Genomic DNA, 14,824 nt, shown 5'->3' on the forward strand with positions numbered 1-14,824 from the left:
TCGTTTTGTTCGCCTGATAGTGGCCTCGATTTTGGCTGAGGCCGGTGATATTTCATATACATGCGACTAGCTTCCCGGATGTTACAAGAAACTACCGCGAACCGAATTCGCAACACCCTGAAGTCTGTTCAAACCCGTCGCAATTCAAGGAAAGAGACAATGTACAAACATGATTATCGTTTGTGCAACTGGCTGGACGTAATCTTAAGGGTGATTTGTGAGTGATAGGTGTGTAACTTGGGCTATGAATTGTTTGGTTAGTGCCGGCCGAAGTGATCGTTTAGACTTTAGACGAAGTTTCTTCTTTGGACGAGCAATACAACGTCGGCCTCCGGTTCCCAGGATCGCAGGTTCATACCCGACAGAGGAAGTCTTTTATAAGGTCGGAACGACACTCCTGTGTTGTACGATGTAAGCATGTAAACGATCTCTTGTAACTCATTTGGTGTTTACCCGGCAATATGTATTACCTTCTTGATAAAGGGGCAGATGATCACACGGATATGCATCCTACAAAGATAATCTCAACTACAAGCTGCCAACTCATAAAATGTTCAGAATTAAATTTAAAGGTTTTTTTCAAACCCTTTCTAAATAAGGATGACCATTTTCAAAATATCGGCAAGAAATCGTTTCAGCCCTCTTCTTAGCCTCTTTCCTCCTCAATATCATAATGCCAATTAGCCCAGCATCTAATGTAAAATATATTCGGAGACAGAAATTTAACCGGTGGACTCTTAAGGTCGCTTTATTATGGAAGTTTGTAGAAATGACAATTTCATTCAATTTAAACAATTTACAAAATGTAATACTTAGAGATTATACCTTTTTATTTTCTGCTTAAAAATGAAAACCTACAACCTGTTTTCTAGTCATTGACCGGGTCAGGGATGGAATGAATGAAGCAGATATAGGCTATTAGTACGATGGGGTGGCCACTCCCAAAGTGATTTATTAATGACTGATAAATGCTATGAAATGAGAATGGAGTGTGTTGCTGGAATGAAAGATGACAGGGAAAACCGGAGTACCCGGAGAAAAACCTGTCCCGCCTCCGCTTTGTCCAGCACAAATCTCACATGGAGTGACCGAGATTTGAACCACGATATCCAGCGGTGAGAGGCCGACGCGCTGCCGTCTGAGCCACGGAGGCTCTCTTTATTTTCTGCGTAAAGAATGGTAAAACGAGATATTTACATATTTATCTCAAGCTGTTTTATGCTCTAAATATGATTTGTCAATTTCTGAATTCTGTAGAATATAAAAACAAACATTGAAGAAATAACGTGAATGCGTTGTCATAGGAGATGCCTTGTGAGAGTTGGACTCCGGTGGACATACGGAAAGAACTGAACATCTCTGCACTCAAAGAATTGGCATCATGGATTTATTTGGCTGACCAGGATAACCGTACGAAGTTGAATTGTGTGTTGAGACCAGTGTGGACGTCCTTCTGAGCAAATGTTCAATTATTGTGTTCCTATGGTCTTTTCCAGCTGCAAGTACGTCATGTACGCGGATGATTCCCATCTTACTAACATCTTGTCGGTAACGGACACGTCAGTCAACACAGTTCCCAATAATAAACAAACATCCTCCAGAATAACAAAGACGAATAAAATCGGACGAACGAGTCGTCCAGAGTCCTTTGATGTTCGGTCAGTCAGTTTAGAAAATGTAATGACAAACCCTAATCCACTTGATAAGCAACCTGCAAAGCCACGTAGTTCGCAACAAACTGGTTGATGAGGCTCAAATGTTTGTAGATTCTTAGATAATTGCGCGATATAGTTAATACGTAGTTTATAGCACAGTAAATTAATTAATTAAAATATTTCACTTTTAATGCCATTTCTTTTACATTTACAATTACGTGGTATTTCACCACTTGCGGTTCATGAACCAGTAACTGCTCGTTATGACGTAGAATGTAAAACTTCCACTGGACTTAACACGTAATCCTGTTTTCGAACAGAATTACAGTTACCTGAGAAATATTTTACTCATTTACAATTATTTTTACAACAATATGGATGTCTAAACCTTGTCTTGGGTCAGGTATGAAGGGAGATGAATCTTCGTAGAGAGTTTATACGACCGGATGCCCTTCCTCACTTCAACCTCATCAGAGGACTTAATGAGATGAAATGAATGGCATTATATACGATAGTAGGAAAGGAGAGGGAGAAACCTGTCTGTGGTCTGTTCAAGGCTTGACGTTTCCATCCGACGGACGAATCACCATCAACAACGTCATGTGCCCTCACTCCATATGAGCGCTGCGGAGAGATGTGGAATTTAATCCAGGCTTTAGGCCTGCAATCTCTTGACTAGAACTTGTATACAACCACCTCTCGTACCCTGCCAGCCAACATTCTGTTAGTAATTTTTTTTCGATCAACGGGACTTGAACCGGCTAGCCACGGTGTAAAACCAGACGCCTTAACGATCATGGCCGGCAGGCGGGCTCTTCAACAACAAGTAATCAGTGAAATTAGGGAATTGCTGACAAATCATGATATCAATATTTGCAAGCAAGATGATATTGATTTTTTTTTCTTTTTTATTATGCACACATCACTAAATGACACTGAACATCACTAAACTTTCAGAATGATTGCTCTCAAGCAAGGTTTGCATTTCACGCGTACGTTCGTTTTGAGGGCCAACTAATTCAACCCCGGAGAATTTACTCTCTCCACTTACGTCAGACTTAGCTGCAGTTGTTTACCTCATCTGCCTTCTCGTACGTCTGGGGGTATGCAAAGCCAGCCCGCACGGGAGGAGAGCGTCAGTCTGGTTTCGGAGAGGGCACACTTATTCAAGTAAGTAAATGAAAAACGTTATTTCCTTAACTCTTTCACTGACATATTTTTATTCCAATTCCATTGCAAACCACGTGCAAGTTCACGAAGTCGTAGTATACGATTATCTACATCTCAACCAATACCCACAACATTACCAAGCTAGTTGGCCGTACGGGCGCGCAACTGTGAGTTTGCATTCGGGAGATAGTGGGTTCGAACCTCACTGTCGGCAGCCTTGAAGATTTTTTTTGTCGTGGTTTGCGATTTTCACAGTAGGCAAATGCTGGGGATGTACCTTAATTAAGGCCGCTTCCTTTCCGCTCCTAACACTTTCCTGTGCCATCGTCACCATAAGACCTGTCTGTGTCGGTGCGACATTTGTAAAATTAAAAAAAAAAAAAAAGCAAAAAAAACGTGCAACAATCTGAGAGCAAATAAAGTGCCAGTCATACCCTTGGCTCCAAAGTTGGCAAACACTCAATATGATGTACTACTAGAATGTTACGATTACTGTTTTATTTCAAGAAAAAATTACATTTTGTGAAAGGTAACAATTACAAGTATAAATTACTAAATAAGTAATTGTTACAAGTAATTTGATTACTTTTACCCAGTTCCTTCTCAAATCCGCTAATATGTCTGGATCTTAAGAAATGGGCTACTCGTAGGGTCAGTTGTACTACAATAACAGTTTCTGGTCCATGGAGGAAAGCAATGGCAATTTTTTTTTTTTTTTTTTTTTTTTTTGCACCTCATATTGCCTAGCACACATGATTCAGGTGCTGCCATAGCTTTTCGTGGTTTCCTTATAACTGCATAACTTCTGGTGGCATTATTTGAGGATCCAGCTGGCCTTCAGGCTGATGGCCTTAACAGAATATGAAGGTGATAGGAGTGCTAGTACTAATTTGTGGTTTTCTCATTGCAGAGTGGTGGAGACTGGCCCAGTCAATCGTCCAGACTTAGCAACTCCCCGTCGGGTGACAGTCGAGCTGTCACTCCTGCTGCCCGAGGCTCAAAGGATGTCAGTAATGAGAATGGAGAGATTGATTACAAGAAGGTACGACATGTATTTCCAGTTTTCTGAATCAGTGCTATTCTGGCCTGTAAGAGATAACAATTTATGTAATGTCACCTTTTCTATTTTATTTTCTATTTACCAAACTACAAGGGCTTCTCCAAAACTGATGCACTTAATGTTTTTTTACAAAGCCCTCTTTGTTTTTTCACCTTTGCTATTCATAGAATACATAGAAGCACCCTTACCATTTCTATTCTAATTACGTTCAACTAGTCCTCATGTGCAGTGTGGTCATACTACCTGTTAAACATGGCTGCTATCTTGATGTCTGTTAAAAGTGGGACTTGGAAGTTGACAGAAATTACTCTCTCCACTTAACTGTAGTTGTTTACCTCAACTGCCTTCTCGTACGTCTGGTGGTATGCAAAGCTGATGTTGACATGTTATTGTATTATCTGTCATAATTTTACATTTAGGAATGTACCTCAAAGGTGAGGAATACATTTTTGTCATTTATGGAGTTACCAAAGACAAACTGTACTTGTTCTGTGCAACACCGCTGTTGTTTGATGGTGACATTGGCCTTGGCAGATTCTCAGTCACCAAGCAGTTGTCAAAGACTTTTGTCCTGTGATGAGACATGCGTGGCAACTAGAGGTGTCTGACCGAGTGTCCCTTTTATCTTTTCTGTCTGTAGTGGCTGGTGGGTATTACACAGAAACATGTGAACACACAGCACTTTCATTTCCTTTACTATTCGGATCAGATCATCATCGTCATCATCATCATCTTCAGTCACTCATTCTGGAGCGAAGTTTTACAAATACCTGCAATACAGACATTTCATCCTCTGGTGGACCATCACCAGACCATATGATACTCTTTAAACAAGCATTTCTCCAAGCTTGACAGCGCTGAGTGCTCCTGAATTTCTATCTCCTTGCGCTAGCACGTCATTATGGTAAGTGGGAACGAACTGTGTGGCGGGAGGGTCTTTGCTGGTTAGTGAAAGATGGCCCACTGGCCGATTTGTGCACGCGCCACCTCAAACTCTTCTTGATATCGTGCATGTGTCACTTGGTGCCATCTGTGAAGCTCACTGTAAATTATTTACTTCATTCCATTGGTCGGGTTACAGAAAACTGAAATTGTACAGTTTCCAGTAAAGCTGACAAAAATATTTACATTGGTGGAGGAGCTCCATTGATGAATATGTACAGAATGTAAATAAATTAAGAATATTGGTATTTCAGATTATTTTAAGCCTGTCTAACTGCAGTTATTTCAGTGAGGTAGGATATGTTATCAGCCCTGGTTGATAAGTAAATTTAAAATTGGCCGGACTGGGTAGCTCAGGCGGTAGAGCGCTGGCCTTTCAAACTCAAGTTGACGGGTTCGATCCTCGCTCAGATCCAGTGGTGTTTGAAGTTGCTCAGATAGTCAGGAGATTACTCTGAGACAAAACTGTGGCACCTTGGCATCTCCAAAAAAACCATAAAAAGTACTTGGTGAGTGGAAAGATGATGATTATTATTATTATTATTATTATTATTATTATTATTATTATTATTATTATTATTATTATTATTATTGAGAGTTGTGCAAGGTACTACGGATTTTCCATAGTTTCTATGATTTTCTCTTGTATACTATAGCAATACAGAAGCGGTATGGATTTTTATGAATTCCACAAAATCTAAATGCTTTTTAAAAAATTTTCATTTTGCCTGCAAACAAGAAAAATGTGTTTATGTTGGAGACTTCGTATTAGAAACCAGCTCATGAAAAAAGAAAAAAAAATGATGAAATAGCGACATTTGCACCTTTAACAGTCAGCGTAACATGTTGTAAATTCCCAGTGTGTGTGTGTGTGTGTGTGTGTGTGTGTGTGTGTGTGTGTGTGTGTGTGTGTGTGTGTGTGTGTGTGTGTGTGTGTGTGTGTGTGTGTGTGTGTGTGTGTGTGTTCGGTTTCTGTTTATCTGTGATTTATTAATGAGTGCCTGCGCTGATTATTACTTCCATTACATGCTTTTACTGCAAATTTAAGTTGTGTAGTACAGGCATTTATTTTTGTAAGGTTAGAAACAGCATAAACTTCAAAAAAATTGGTTTTTTTAAATTTGCTACACTGACATAGATAGGTCTTATGGCGACGATGGGATGGGAAAGGGCAAGCAACCGTGGCCTTAATTGAAGTACAACCCCGGCATTTACATGGTGTGAAAATGGGAAACCACAGAAAACCATACTCAGGGTTGCCGACTGTGGGGTTTGAACCTACTATTTCCTGAATGCAAGCTGATAGCTTTGTGGCCCAAACCACACAGCCCTGAAGATGGTTTTCGGTGGTTTCCCGTTTTCATACTAGGTAAATGCTGTCCCTTAATTAAGACCATGGCCATTTTCTTTCCACTCCTAGCCCTCTCCTATCCCATCATCACCTTAAGACCTATCTGTGTCGGTGCAACATAAAGCAGATTGTGGAATTTTACCTTTTCCTCTAGTGATTCACTATTCGATTTGAAGGCAACCTGAGGAGGTCAACAGAGAAAAGGAAAAAAATATATCAGCCAGTAATTCCCTTCTTTCAAAGGTCTTATAACGACAGACCATAAAAAGCCTGTTCTTTGGAGTCAGAGGAACAATGTCAGTCTCCATAGCGTAACAGCGTTATTAGCTGCCGTCCTAGGGGGCCCGGGTTCGATTCCCAGTACTGCCAGAAATTTAAGGATGGCTGGTATGTGGTTGAAATAGTACATGCAGTTCACATCCATTGGGGGTATGCCTGAAAGGAGCTGCACCACCTCAGGATGAGAGGAACAATTCCCAAAGGATTGGTAAAGTGGACATACACATTGGAAAAATAACTTGATCAGATTTTAACAACTATTATACTGTAAAATTTTCAGTAGCAATTGTCAGAAACCATCTTGAATTTTTCTTAAAAGCCTATGGCTCAGAATTTATTACAAATGCATATAAATCACTTTTTAATTATTCTGTGCTTCATCGCAAGCATATTTTAGTGTCAGATTAAATTGTATATACAGAGGCTGATAATTTTTAATTATCTTATTCTTTCATTTCTTAAAAAGAGTTGCTAGTTGCTGGGTAAGTTACACAAAATGAGCCAATTAGAGATGGAGAGGAAATTAATTTTGAACTGAGATTGATCTGGGTCTGTATATTTATCTATGAAGAAAGCACTGTATAAAAATATGGATTTTTGTCTATGTCCCTGTCTCTCCTCTCTGCTCCCCCTGTCACACTAGCCTGACGTATACTGTATATTTCTTCATCCTAGGTTCCATTCTTTAAAGTATATACTAACATTTCCTTGTTCCTTTCATGGATATCATATTGTTAAAAAGAATTTTGAAAACATGTCTCAGGTGTGATGTGATGTTTCAGCTCTATGAAGTTACACTGGCAGAAAACGAGAGGCTGAAGGACCTGTACGAAACGACCTTGACAGGGAACGAGAGGCTGAAGGAGCAGTTAAAGAAGACTGAAAGTGATTTACAAGATGCAAAGTCACAACTTGAGAAACTGCCTGCTGGAGTAAGTGTTGAGGTACTCTTCGGTTGAGTTGAATTGAAAGTGCACAAAATTATAGTTTGAAATGTTAGAATCAAGTTTTTAAATACTGTATTTGCGTAGGTGTATAGACCAAATTTTAAAAACTAAAATTGAAGGGAGGAAAATGGGGTGCAGCTTATGTTTGAAAAACTATAAAATACGTTCGACATTAGAAGATTTATTTTTAACTAATACTATATATGTCTTTGCTGGTGAGACCTAGTGTTTACAGTGCACTGTGCGCTAGAACATTAACCTGTCTGTCTCATCCTTGGCTTTAACAACATTAACCCTTTCCCGCCCGCATTTTCACTCCGCTTATCCCCAGGTTTCAGCCTATTATTTAGCAAAAACTGAAACAGACCGTATTGTTTCAGAAAAAGTTAAATACAGTAAAAACTATTGATCACAATGAATTCAAATTTTCAATAACATTAGAAAATATACCATCACATCCATTTCTCTGTTTATTGAGTCATAATGTGTTTTTCAATCCCCCTCCTCGTGATACTCGACACAGAGACAGTCTGCATTTGTCACATTCCCGTGTTGTCTGAATCCCTCAAAACCAATAATCACGTGATTTTGGAAGTGGAATGATGCCCATGTATATAAGATTTTATTTCATCTGGGCAAGGGTCTTCCCATTCTGTTTTTATCTTACCGGAATGCGACTGTTTGAAGGCTGCATTGTTATATGCGCAATAGGCTATGTCACTGAATAGTTTTTCTCCTCCTAACATACGTAAAAAACTCTCTCTTCCCCCTAATACTCTTTCCGAATCATCCGCAGGTTTAACATCATCCATTTAATCATTCGGAGTAACGAAACGTAATATTTGTGTTACCTGAATTGCCGTGGCATCGCCATCAGGTCCGATTTATCGATATTCGTTTTCATTCATATCACTGTTATCACTAAAATTATCTTCGTTGATACATTATCACTCATTAAAAATTCACCTGCACCCCTACTCAAGGATTCTATGTCACTTTTTTCGCCCATATTCAGCTCAGTTTCAATGTACGCGATATTCAATCCCGCCATGTTTACGAACGAAACAGCTGACACGCGCTCGCGGAAGTTCAAGACCGTTGCCTAGGCAACGTCAAGACAGATTATCTCTCTTCCTTTATTCCCTGAGACTTGTAGATTGCACTGCATGTTCATAAATGCCTTATAAACACTTCACTGATAAGAAAAATAAAAAAAACTATCGCACAGATCGCAGACAAATGCAGATAATGCAGCCGGGTGCTTTCGGGCGCTAAGGACCTGGAAGGCTAAATGAATAGTCGGGCGCTAAGGGCCAGAAAGGGTTAAAGTGACTGAGGTATGAGCGATACTAGTAATGCCTTTCCTTATGCAGCCAGGTGCGAAAATATCACTCATTTAGTGCATACATTTCAGCGAGCTTGGCAAATTGATAATAGCAGCTTCTGGTTCGATGAGGAAAGCTACGGGAAACTACTTAGCTCCTTCTTTCTCTAATACACCTCTTGAGTGACTCCTGGGCTATTGAGGATCCAATAAGTCTGTGGCCTGAGTACTCAACTTATGTACAACACTTGTAAAATATGTGTTTGACATATTCCCTTGTGTAGGTGTAGTGACAGCATTTAATCCTGTATTGTCTTGTATAATCTCCTTAAAAACTATTTAAAATAGGATGCTGGAAAGATCCTCCTTGCCAGCCTTTTTTTATTCACTGAGTTAAGAGGTGTTATTTATTTTATGAATTGAAAATTATTCTATTTTAAAGCATTTTACTAAATAACAAAGTAAATGTAAATTTAGACTCAAAAAAACCTTTTAATTCTTTTTTAGGTGTAAATAAGGGCGTAAGTTCCAAGAGCAGAGCAAATTTTAAATTTTTAGCATATAGTGACTAATTTAATAGGTTTTATTCATTTTATGATTTGAAATTTTCTTTTTAAAGTCTGTAACAACTGACATAGTAAGTAAAAGTAGAACACAAAGAAATATTTTAACAATTTCAAGATTTATATGTAATTGTTCTGTTTATAACTAAATCTGTACAAATGTATCAAGTCCAAAGATTTAGTTTTGATGTTTTTGGTACCACTGAAGAAGAGAGCAGTTAGCTCTCGAAACATGTACGGTAATTAAGTATAATAAAATATGTAAAAAAGTATTGACAAGGCGGGAAAGTGTTCTATAGAAATGAAATGGTGTAGTCATGCAGTAGTATAAGGCAACCATTGCTTGATCATCTTCTTTTCTTTAAACCTTCATAGCATAATAATATCAGAAATATCAAGCTATTCCTTGGAGCTTCAGTGCAGCTGTCAACATGGCACAGCACATGCAGTTGCTAACTTATATCGATATTTGTGATGAATAATGTGCAGACTAGTTATCAGATGTACCTAGAGGCAGTGAATTAGATATTTCAAAGTATATGAGTGATTCTAACAGTGCTTTTGGTCCTTCTATGTCAACGACAGTCTTGTGTTGGATTACAGCAATGACTCGGATGCACACAAGTCAAGTACAGATAGCACTTGTAGTATGTAGTAGGTATAGATACAGTCAGCGGTTTCTCAAACGATAATCCAGTTCATATTTTAAAAACTTGTGGTTGAAATCTAGAATAGTTTTCGCATTACATGAGTTTGAGTGCAGCAGTGTAAATTTGTAATTCAGGCTTGAACTCTCCGGTCAACAGGGGTAGTATCCTCTGTTCGGACCTGGTCACCAATGTGTTAATGGCATTGCCCCTGTCTAGGACTTGGTGTACATCTGAAGTAATTTAGGTTAATGAAACTTCCTCACTTCATTGTGTTACATTGTAACATGTTGTAACAGTTACTTTTTTTTCCTTTCTCCTTAGTCTACGAAGAACTCTTTGTCAGAGATGGAGAAACGTGAAAGGAGGGCGATGGAGCGGAAGCTCTCGGAGATGGAAGAGGAATTGAAGGTTAGTACGAACCTTGTGATTCTGCAGCTTCAGCTTTACTGCCATAACAGTTTGCCTACCCCTTGTTAACTGCTCTTTGATACAGGTGTAGTGCTTCTATGTGCTATTTCAAGATTTTATAAAACCTTTATTTATGAAGGGCTTGGGCTTATAGAATTATTTTACGCACTAGTGAATTGTATGCTGCCGTCATCATTTCCCCTCATCCAGGTGTAATAAGGTCCGGGAAGATATGGCACACTACGTTGAAACAGGTTGCTCCATTATTATGTTGCTGTCTTACGCTTATCTGTTTCACTGATAAACAAGCCGTCTATCACCGAACGCTTCGTCGCCCTCAGCACACTACACAAGCCGAGTCGGACTGATGCCCAGTGCACGGAGTCTGCGCCTCGGCTTGCACGTGTGAGATTTTGGGCGTTTGAGAGGACCTGTTCTACGCTGATCCCAACCAGCTTCTTCCATCGCATATTGGTTCTTCCTTGGCCTCTTCAATTGATACTTTCTCTTCATTTCTCATTCTATATTTCCTTGTCTCAACAACATATGTCTCGGAAATGTAATTTCTACTTCCTTTATTTGATTTTCACCCTTCTTTATTGCTGGTTAGTTTTGATCTTCTTGTATCACTTCAGGTACAATATTAGATGTACTTTATTTCTTCAGCCTTTCATCATTCCATTGCAACTGCACATTACCATTTAAAGCTAGATCATTCCATTTAAGGTGACATTAGCCATTATTCTGTTACATCTTGTGGAGAATGTATTTTGTCATGAGATTCATGTAGCATCGCAGACAGGTTCGTCATGCGCAAGGCAAGAAGGTGGGAATTTATTCACGACCAAATGTGCTAAAACCTGTAGTAATTGATCACACCGAATTTTTTTTTTTAAAGGTTACATTCATTGTAAAACATCATACTCTCAGTTTTCAGATTTTTCATATTGTATTTTATGATGCCACTTATGAATCAGTGCTATCAGTATTTTCCAGGTTTGTAATTTGCTAGAGAGTTCCTTGTAGTTTTCTTTTTATAAAAATATTATTTTGAATAGGTGTAACTCTAAGAAGCCCAGTTTAAAATGCAAAGGCAGTATTGTAGTACAGATTTGATAGAATTTGAAAGAGCATTTAATTACCATTTTCTTGCTATGCCTTTTTGGAACATCAACTGTGTAGATGTCTTCTTCATAACCTGCTGCAAATCCATACTTCGCCGAGCTAGATCATTTCTAATCTGATCAATCCTTCTCTTCCTTGGCCAACCTCTTGATCTTTTGCCTTCGAGTTACTTATCAAACCACACTGTAGCTGTTCTGTGCGGGTCTATTCTTTTGAGATGAGCAAACCATTTCAGCCTGGCTTCGACACAGATCTCACTAGATGACACAGCTACCCCAATTTTTTATATTGAAAAGGATTTTTTTTTTTTTAGTTTAGAGAAAATTTTGAGGTTTAGAATGTTGACTGCTAGATACTTTGTATGCGTCACCGTCCTAAAACATACAAGGACTCTTGTAATTGTGTAAGAATGTATTGAAAAGACACTTTGAATTACTATAAACATAAAAACAGTTATGCTATCAAGATGCCTTGGTTTTTTTTTTTTTTTTTTTTTTTTTTTTTCTCTGTTTGATAATATTTGTGCATTAGTTGAGGAAAATATTTTTAAATTAAAATTTATCCTAATTAAGTCATTAAAATAAAATATCTTGGGCAGATATAGATTAAAGAAGAAATGCCCTTCACTAATTTTTGAGAGAATAATTATTTTGAAGTATTTAGGACTCTGTTTCAAATGGTTTTAGTTTTGGTGTACACGGAGCTACGAGACTTCAACAGATTCTTTGAAACTGTTGTTACAGTGAAATACAGGTTTCAAAAGACACTGCGTTTTATAATACACATCAAAGGTAGGAAATTTATATGAGGCTGTGAGAGAACTGTGTACAGCAGAACCAGCAGAAATAATAAGTGTGATGGTGCTAAAAGATACAAACTCTTCACTCTCTCTTCATCATTCCTACTTTTTCCAGTCTCCTTTGCACATTCATGAGGGCAGTTAACATCCACACTCCTGGAGGGGACAATTCTTAAGAGATTTGTAGAAATTGAACACAAAATGAGAAAAGGAAATGTTCATTACATTTACGTAAGTGTGCAAAATAATTTTCATGATGTTATTTATCTTTGCCATCAATGAGTGTTTCATCATCAAAGCTGTCGTGAACTTCCAGCACGTACAGCTCGTAGATTGATCTCGGCATATGTAGGGCATTTTAAAAAGTCTTCCAGCCTTTTGAAGCTTTGGTACATAAATACTGCTTGTCTTTGTAGAAGTGCAGTAATTTTTATTCCAATTTCATTCTGTGAACTGTCTCGTCAGCACTTAGAATTTATTCTTTTCATGAGGCAACTTGCAAAAGATCTTTGGAAGTTTTCCCATCTGCTCAATATTTAAGTCCAGTGTCTGTATGACTGGGAACCCTTTTGCAGCTCTTAGTTCGACGGACAATCACAAAAACCGAGGAAGGTTGAATGGGATGTTCTTTATTTTTAACTCTTTATGTGAGGAGGGTAGATTACTTAGGAGAACCAACAATTCAGAGTAAAAAAAACCTAGGTGACACTGATTTGACTCTTTCAGTAATTTAGGTATGAGGCATCAGAGTAGTCAACTAACAGGTTAGTAGTAAATAGATTTACAAACTCAAAAACACAGGAGTCTCTTAGGAACATGCCTTCAATTATTAATCGTGTGGAAGCACATTTTCCTTGTACAGTGGTTTGAATAAATGGTTCTTGTTAGACTGCCTGCTTTGATTTCTAATTCTAACCTCCAAAATATTATCACTACCTCATTTTGCCTTTTATAGATATTTGCCTCTCCCATTTTCTTCTACAAATCGACATGCAGTTGTAGCTCTTTTATTGTGATCATGAAAGTTGCAGATGTAATCTATTTACTTGTACAGAAACTTTACATACAGTTTGTGCTGGAGATAACTACCCTTGCTTCTGGTTGTGTTGACCTGTTTTGGGATTATTTCATGTAAATAACTGGAAAATCCTGTAAAGCTAACCTGTTCTTGACGAGTTTTATATTATCAGTAAAACTGTTCAAATTTGACATTGCAGGCTAAATATGACTTACATTACATGTAATTTTTCTTGAGGATTGTTATCTTGCAGAAGCTATGAAAGCATTTGAATGAAGAATCTGCCATGCAGTGTTTTTTCCTATCGGCAAGTGTGACAGTCATTGCCAGAATTCAACTGTCGTGACTTAACTTACAGCAGTATCATGAACTATTTTACGAAATTATTTTTATATGGTTTTAGTACATGCAGAGACTTAAAAATGCCTCCCCTTCTCTGAATGATGACCACTGTCATCTAATTGTTCTTTGGTGTGAACTCTATGCTGTCTGGTTTCTTAGGGTGAACACTTCTCGTAGCCTAAAAATTATTATAAAGAGCAAGGTTTTTTGTAAAAAGCCTCCATGGCTCAGGCGGCAGCGCATCGGCCTCTCACCGCTAGGTTCCGTGGTTCAAATCCTGGTCACTCCATTTGAGATTTCTGCTGGACAAAGCAGAGGCGGGAACAGTGGGTACTGCGGTTTTCCCTGTCATCTTTCATTCCAGCAACACTCTCCAGTATCATTTCATCTGTTATTCATTAATCATCGCCCCAGAGGAGTGAGGCAGGCTTCGGCAGCTGGCACAGTTCCTATCCTCGCCGCAAGATGGGTTCATTCATTCCATCCCTGACCCGGTCACTGACTGGAAAACAGGTTGTAGGTTTTCATTTTCCAAGGATTTTTGTACATTCTGAAATTTATACACACACAGGAATATTTATTGAAATCTTGTTTGGACTCGACAGGCTGACTGAGTAAACAAGTACAGTACTTTTTGCAGTAGTAAACGTATGTTTGTTGAGTGTTCAACCCAAAAACTGCATTCATAACAGGGACTGGCTGCATAAGCAATGGCATTACTAGAAACACTCATGTTTCAGTCACTTTCATGACGTCAATGCCAAAGATGAGAGCGAGATAGGTCAGTGAAAGTAGCAAATTTGTTCTAGCCCATACTAGAAGATACAGTAAACTGGTAACAGTAGGTCTTGCCAGCAAAGGCGCAGTAAACCTTCATGATTTAATACACAGAGCAGAACAGCACACACCTTACAAAACACATCTCGCTCACTAACAGATTTGGTTTGCATCCAAGACTGGGACAAATACACACACACTTCCTGAACATGAAACTCGGTAGAAAGCTGTCAGTATCAACAAGGATGAAAGGGTCCACCTATTCAGTACTGCATATAATATGTTAATATTATTTATTACATATCGGGACCAGTTTCGACCCGTGTATTGGGTCATCTTCAGCCTTAAATTATAAAAGGAAAAGAACTTGTAAACACCAACACCTAATAAAATACTATTGGTATGTCTTGAAAC

At 38.5% G+C, this 14,824-nt stretch overlaps 1 protein-coding gene across 2 annotated transcripts in view; it reads left to right on the forward strand.

The window, feature by feature from the left end:
- Mbs (Myosin binding subunit) overlaps positions 1-14,824 on the forward strand; it is a 532,528-nt gene that overhangs the window by 484,748 nt on the left and 32,956 nt on the right. For both annotated transcript variants that reach the window (XM_067156305.2, XM_067156306.2), the window contains exons 17-19: positions 3,736-3,867; positions 7,240-7,389; positions 10,263-10,349. In XM_067156305.2, coding sequence (XP_067012406.2) covers positions 3,736-3,867; positions 7,240-7,389; positions 10,263-10,349 — 369 coding nt within the window. The remainder of the gene's footprint in view (positions 1-3,735; positions 3,868-7,239; positions 7,390-10,262; positions 10,350-14,824) is intronic.

This window comes from Anabrus simplex, chromosome 12, assembly GCF_040414725.1.
Source record: "Anabrus simplex isolate iqAnaSimp1 chromosome 12, ASM4041472v1, whole genome shotgun sequence".
NCBI classification, from domain to species: domain Eukaryota; kingdom Metazoa; phylum Arthropoda; class Insecta; order Orthoptera; family Tettigoniidae; genus Anabrus; species Anabrus simplex.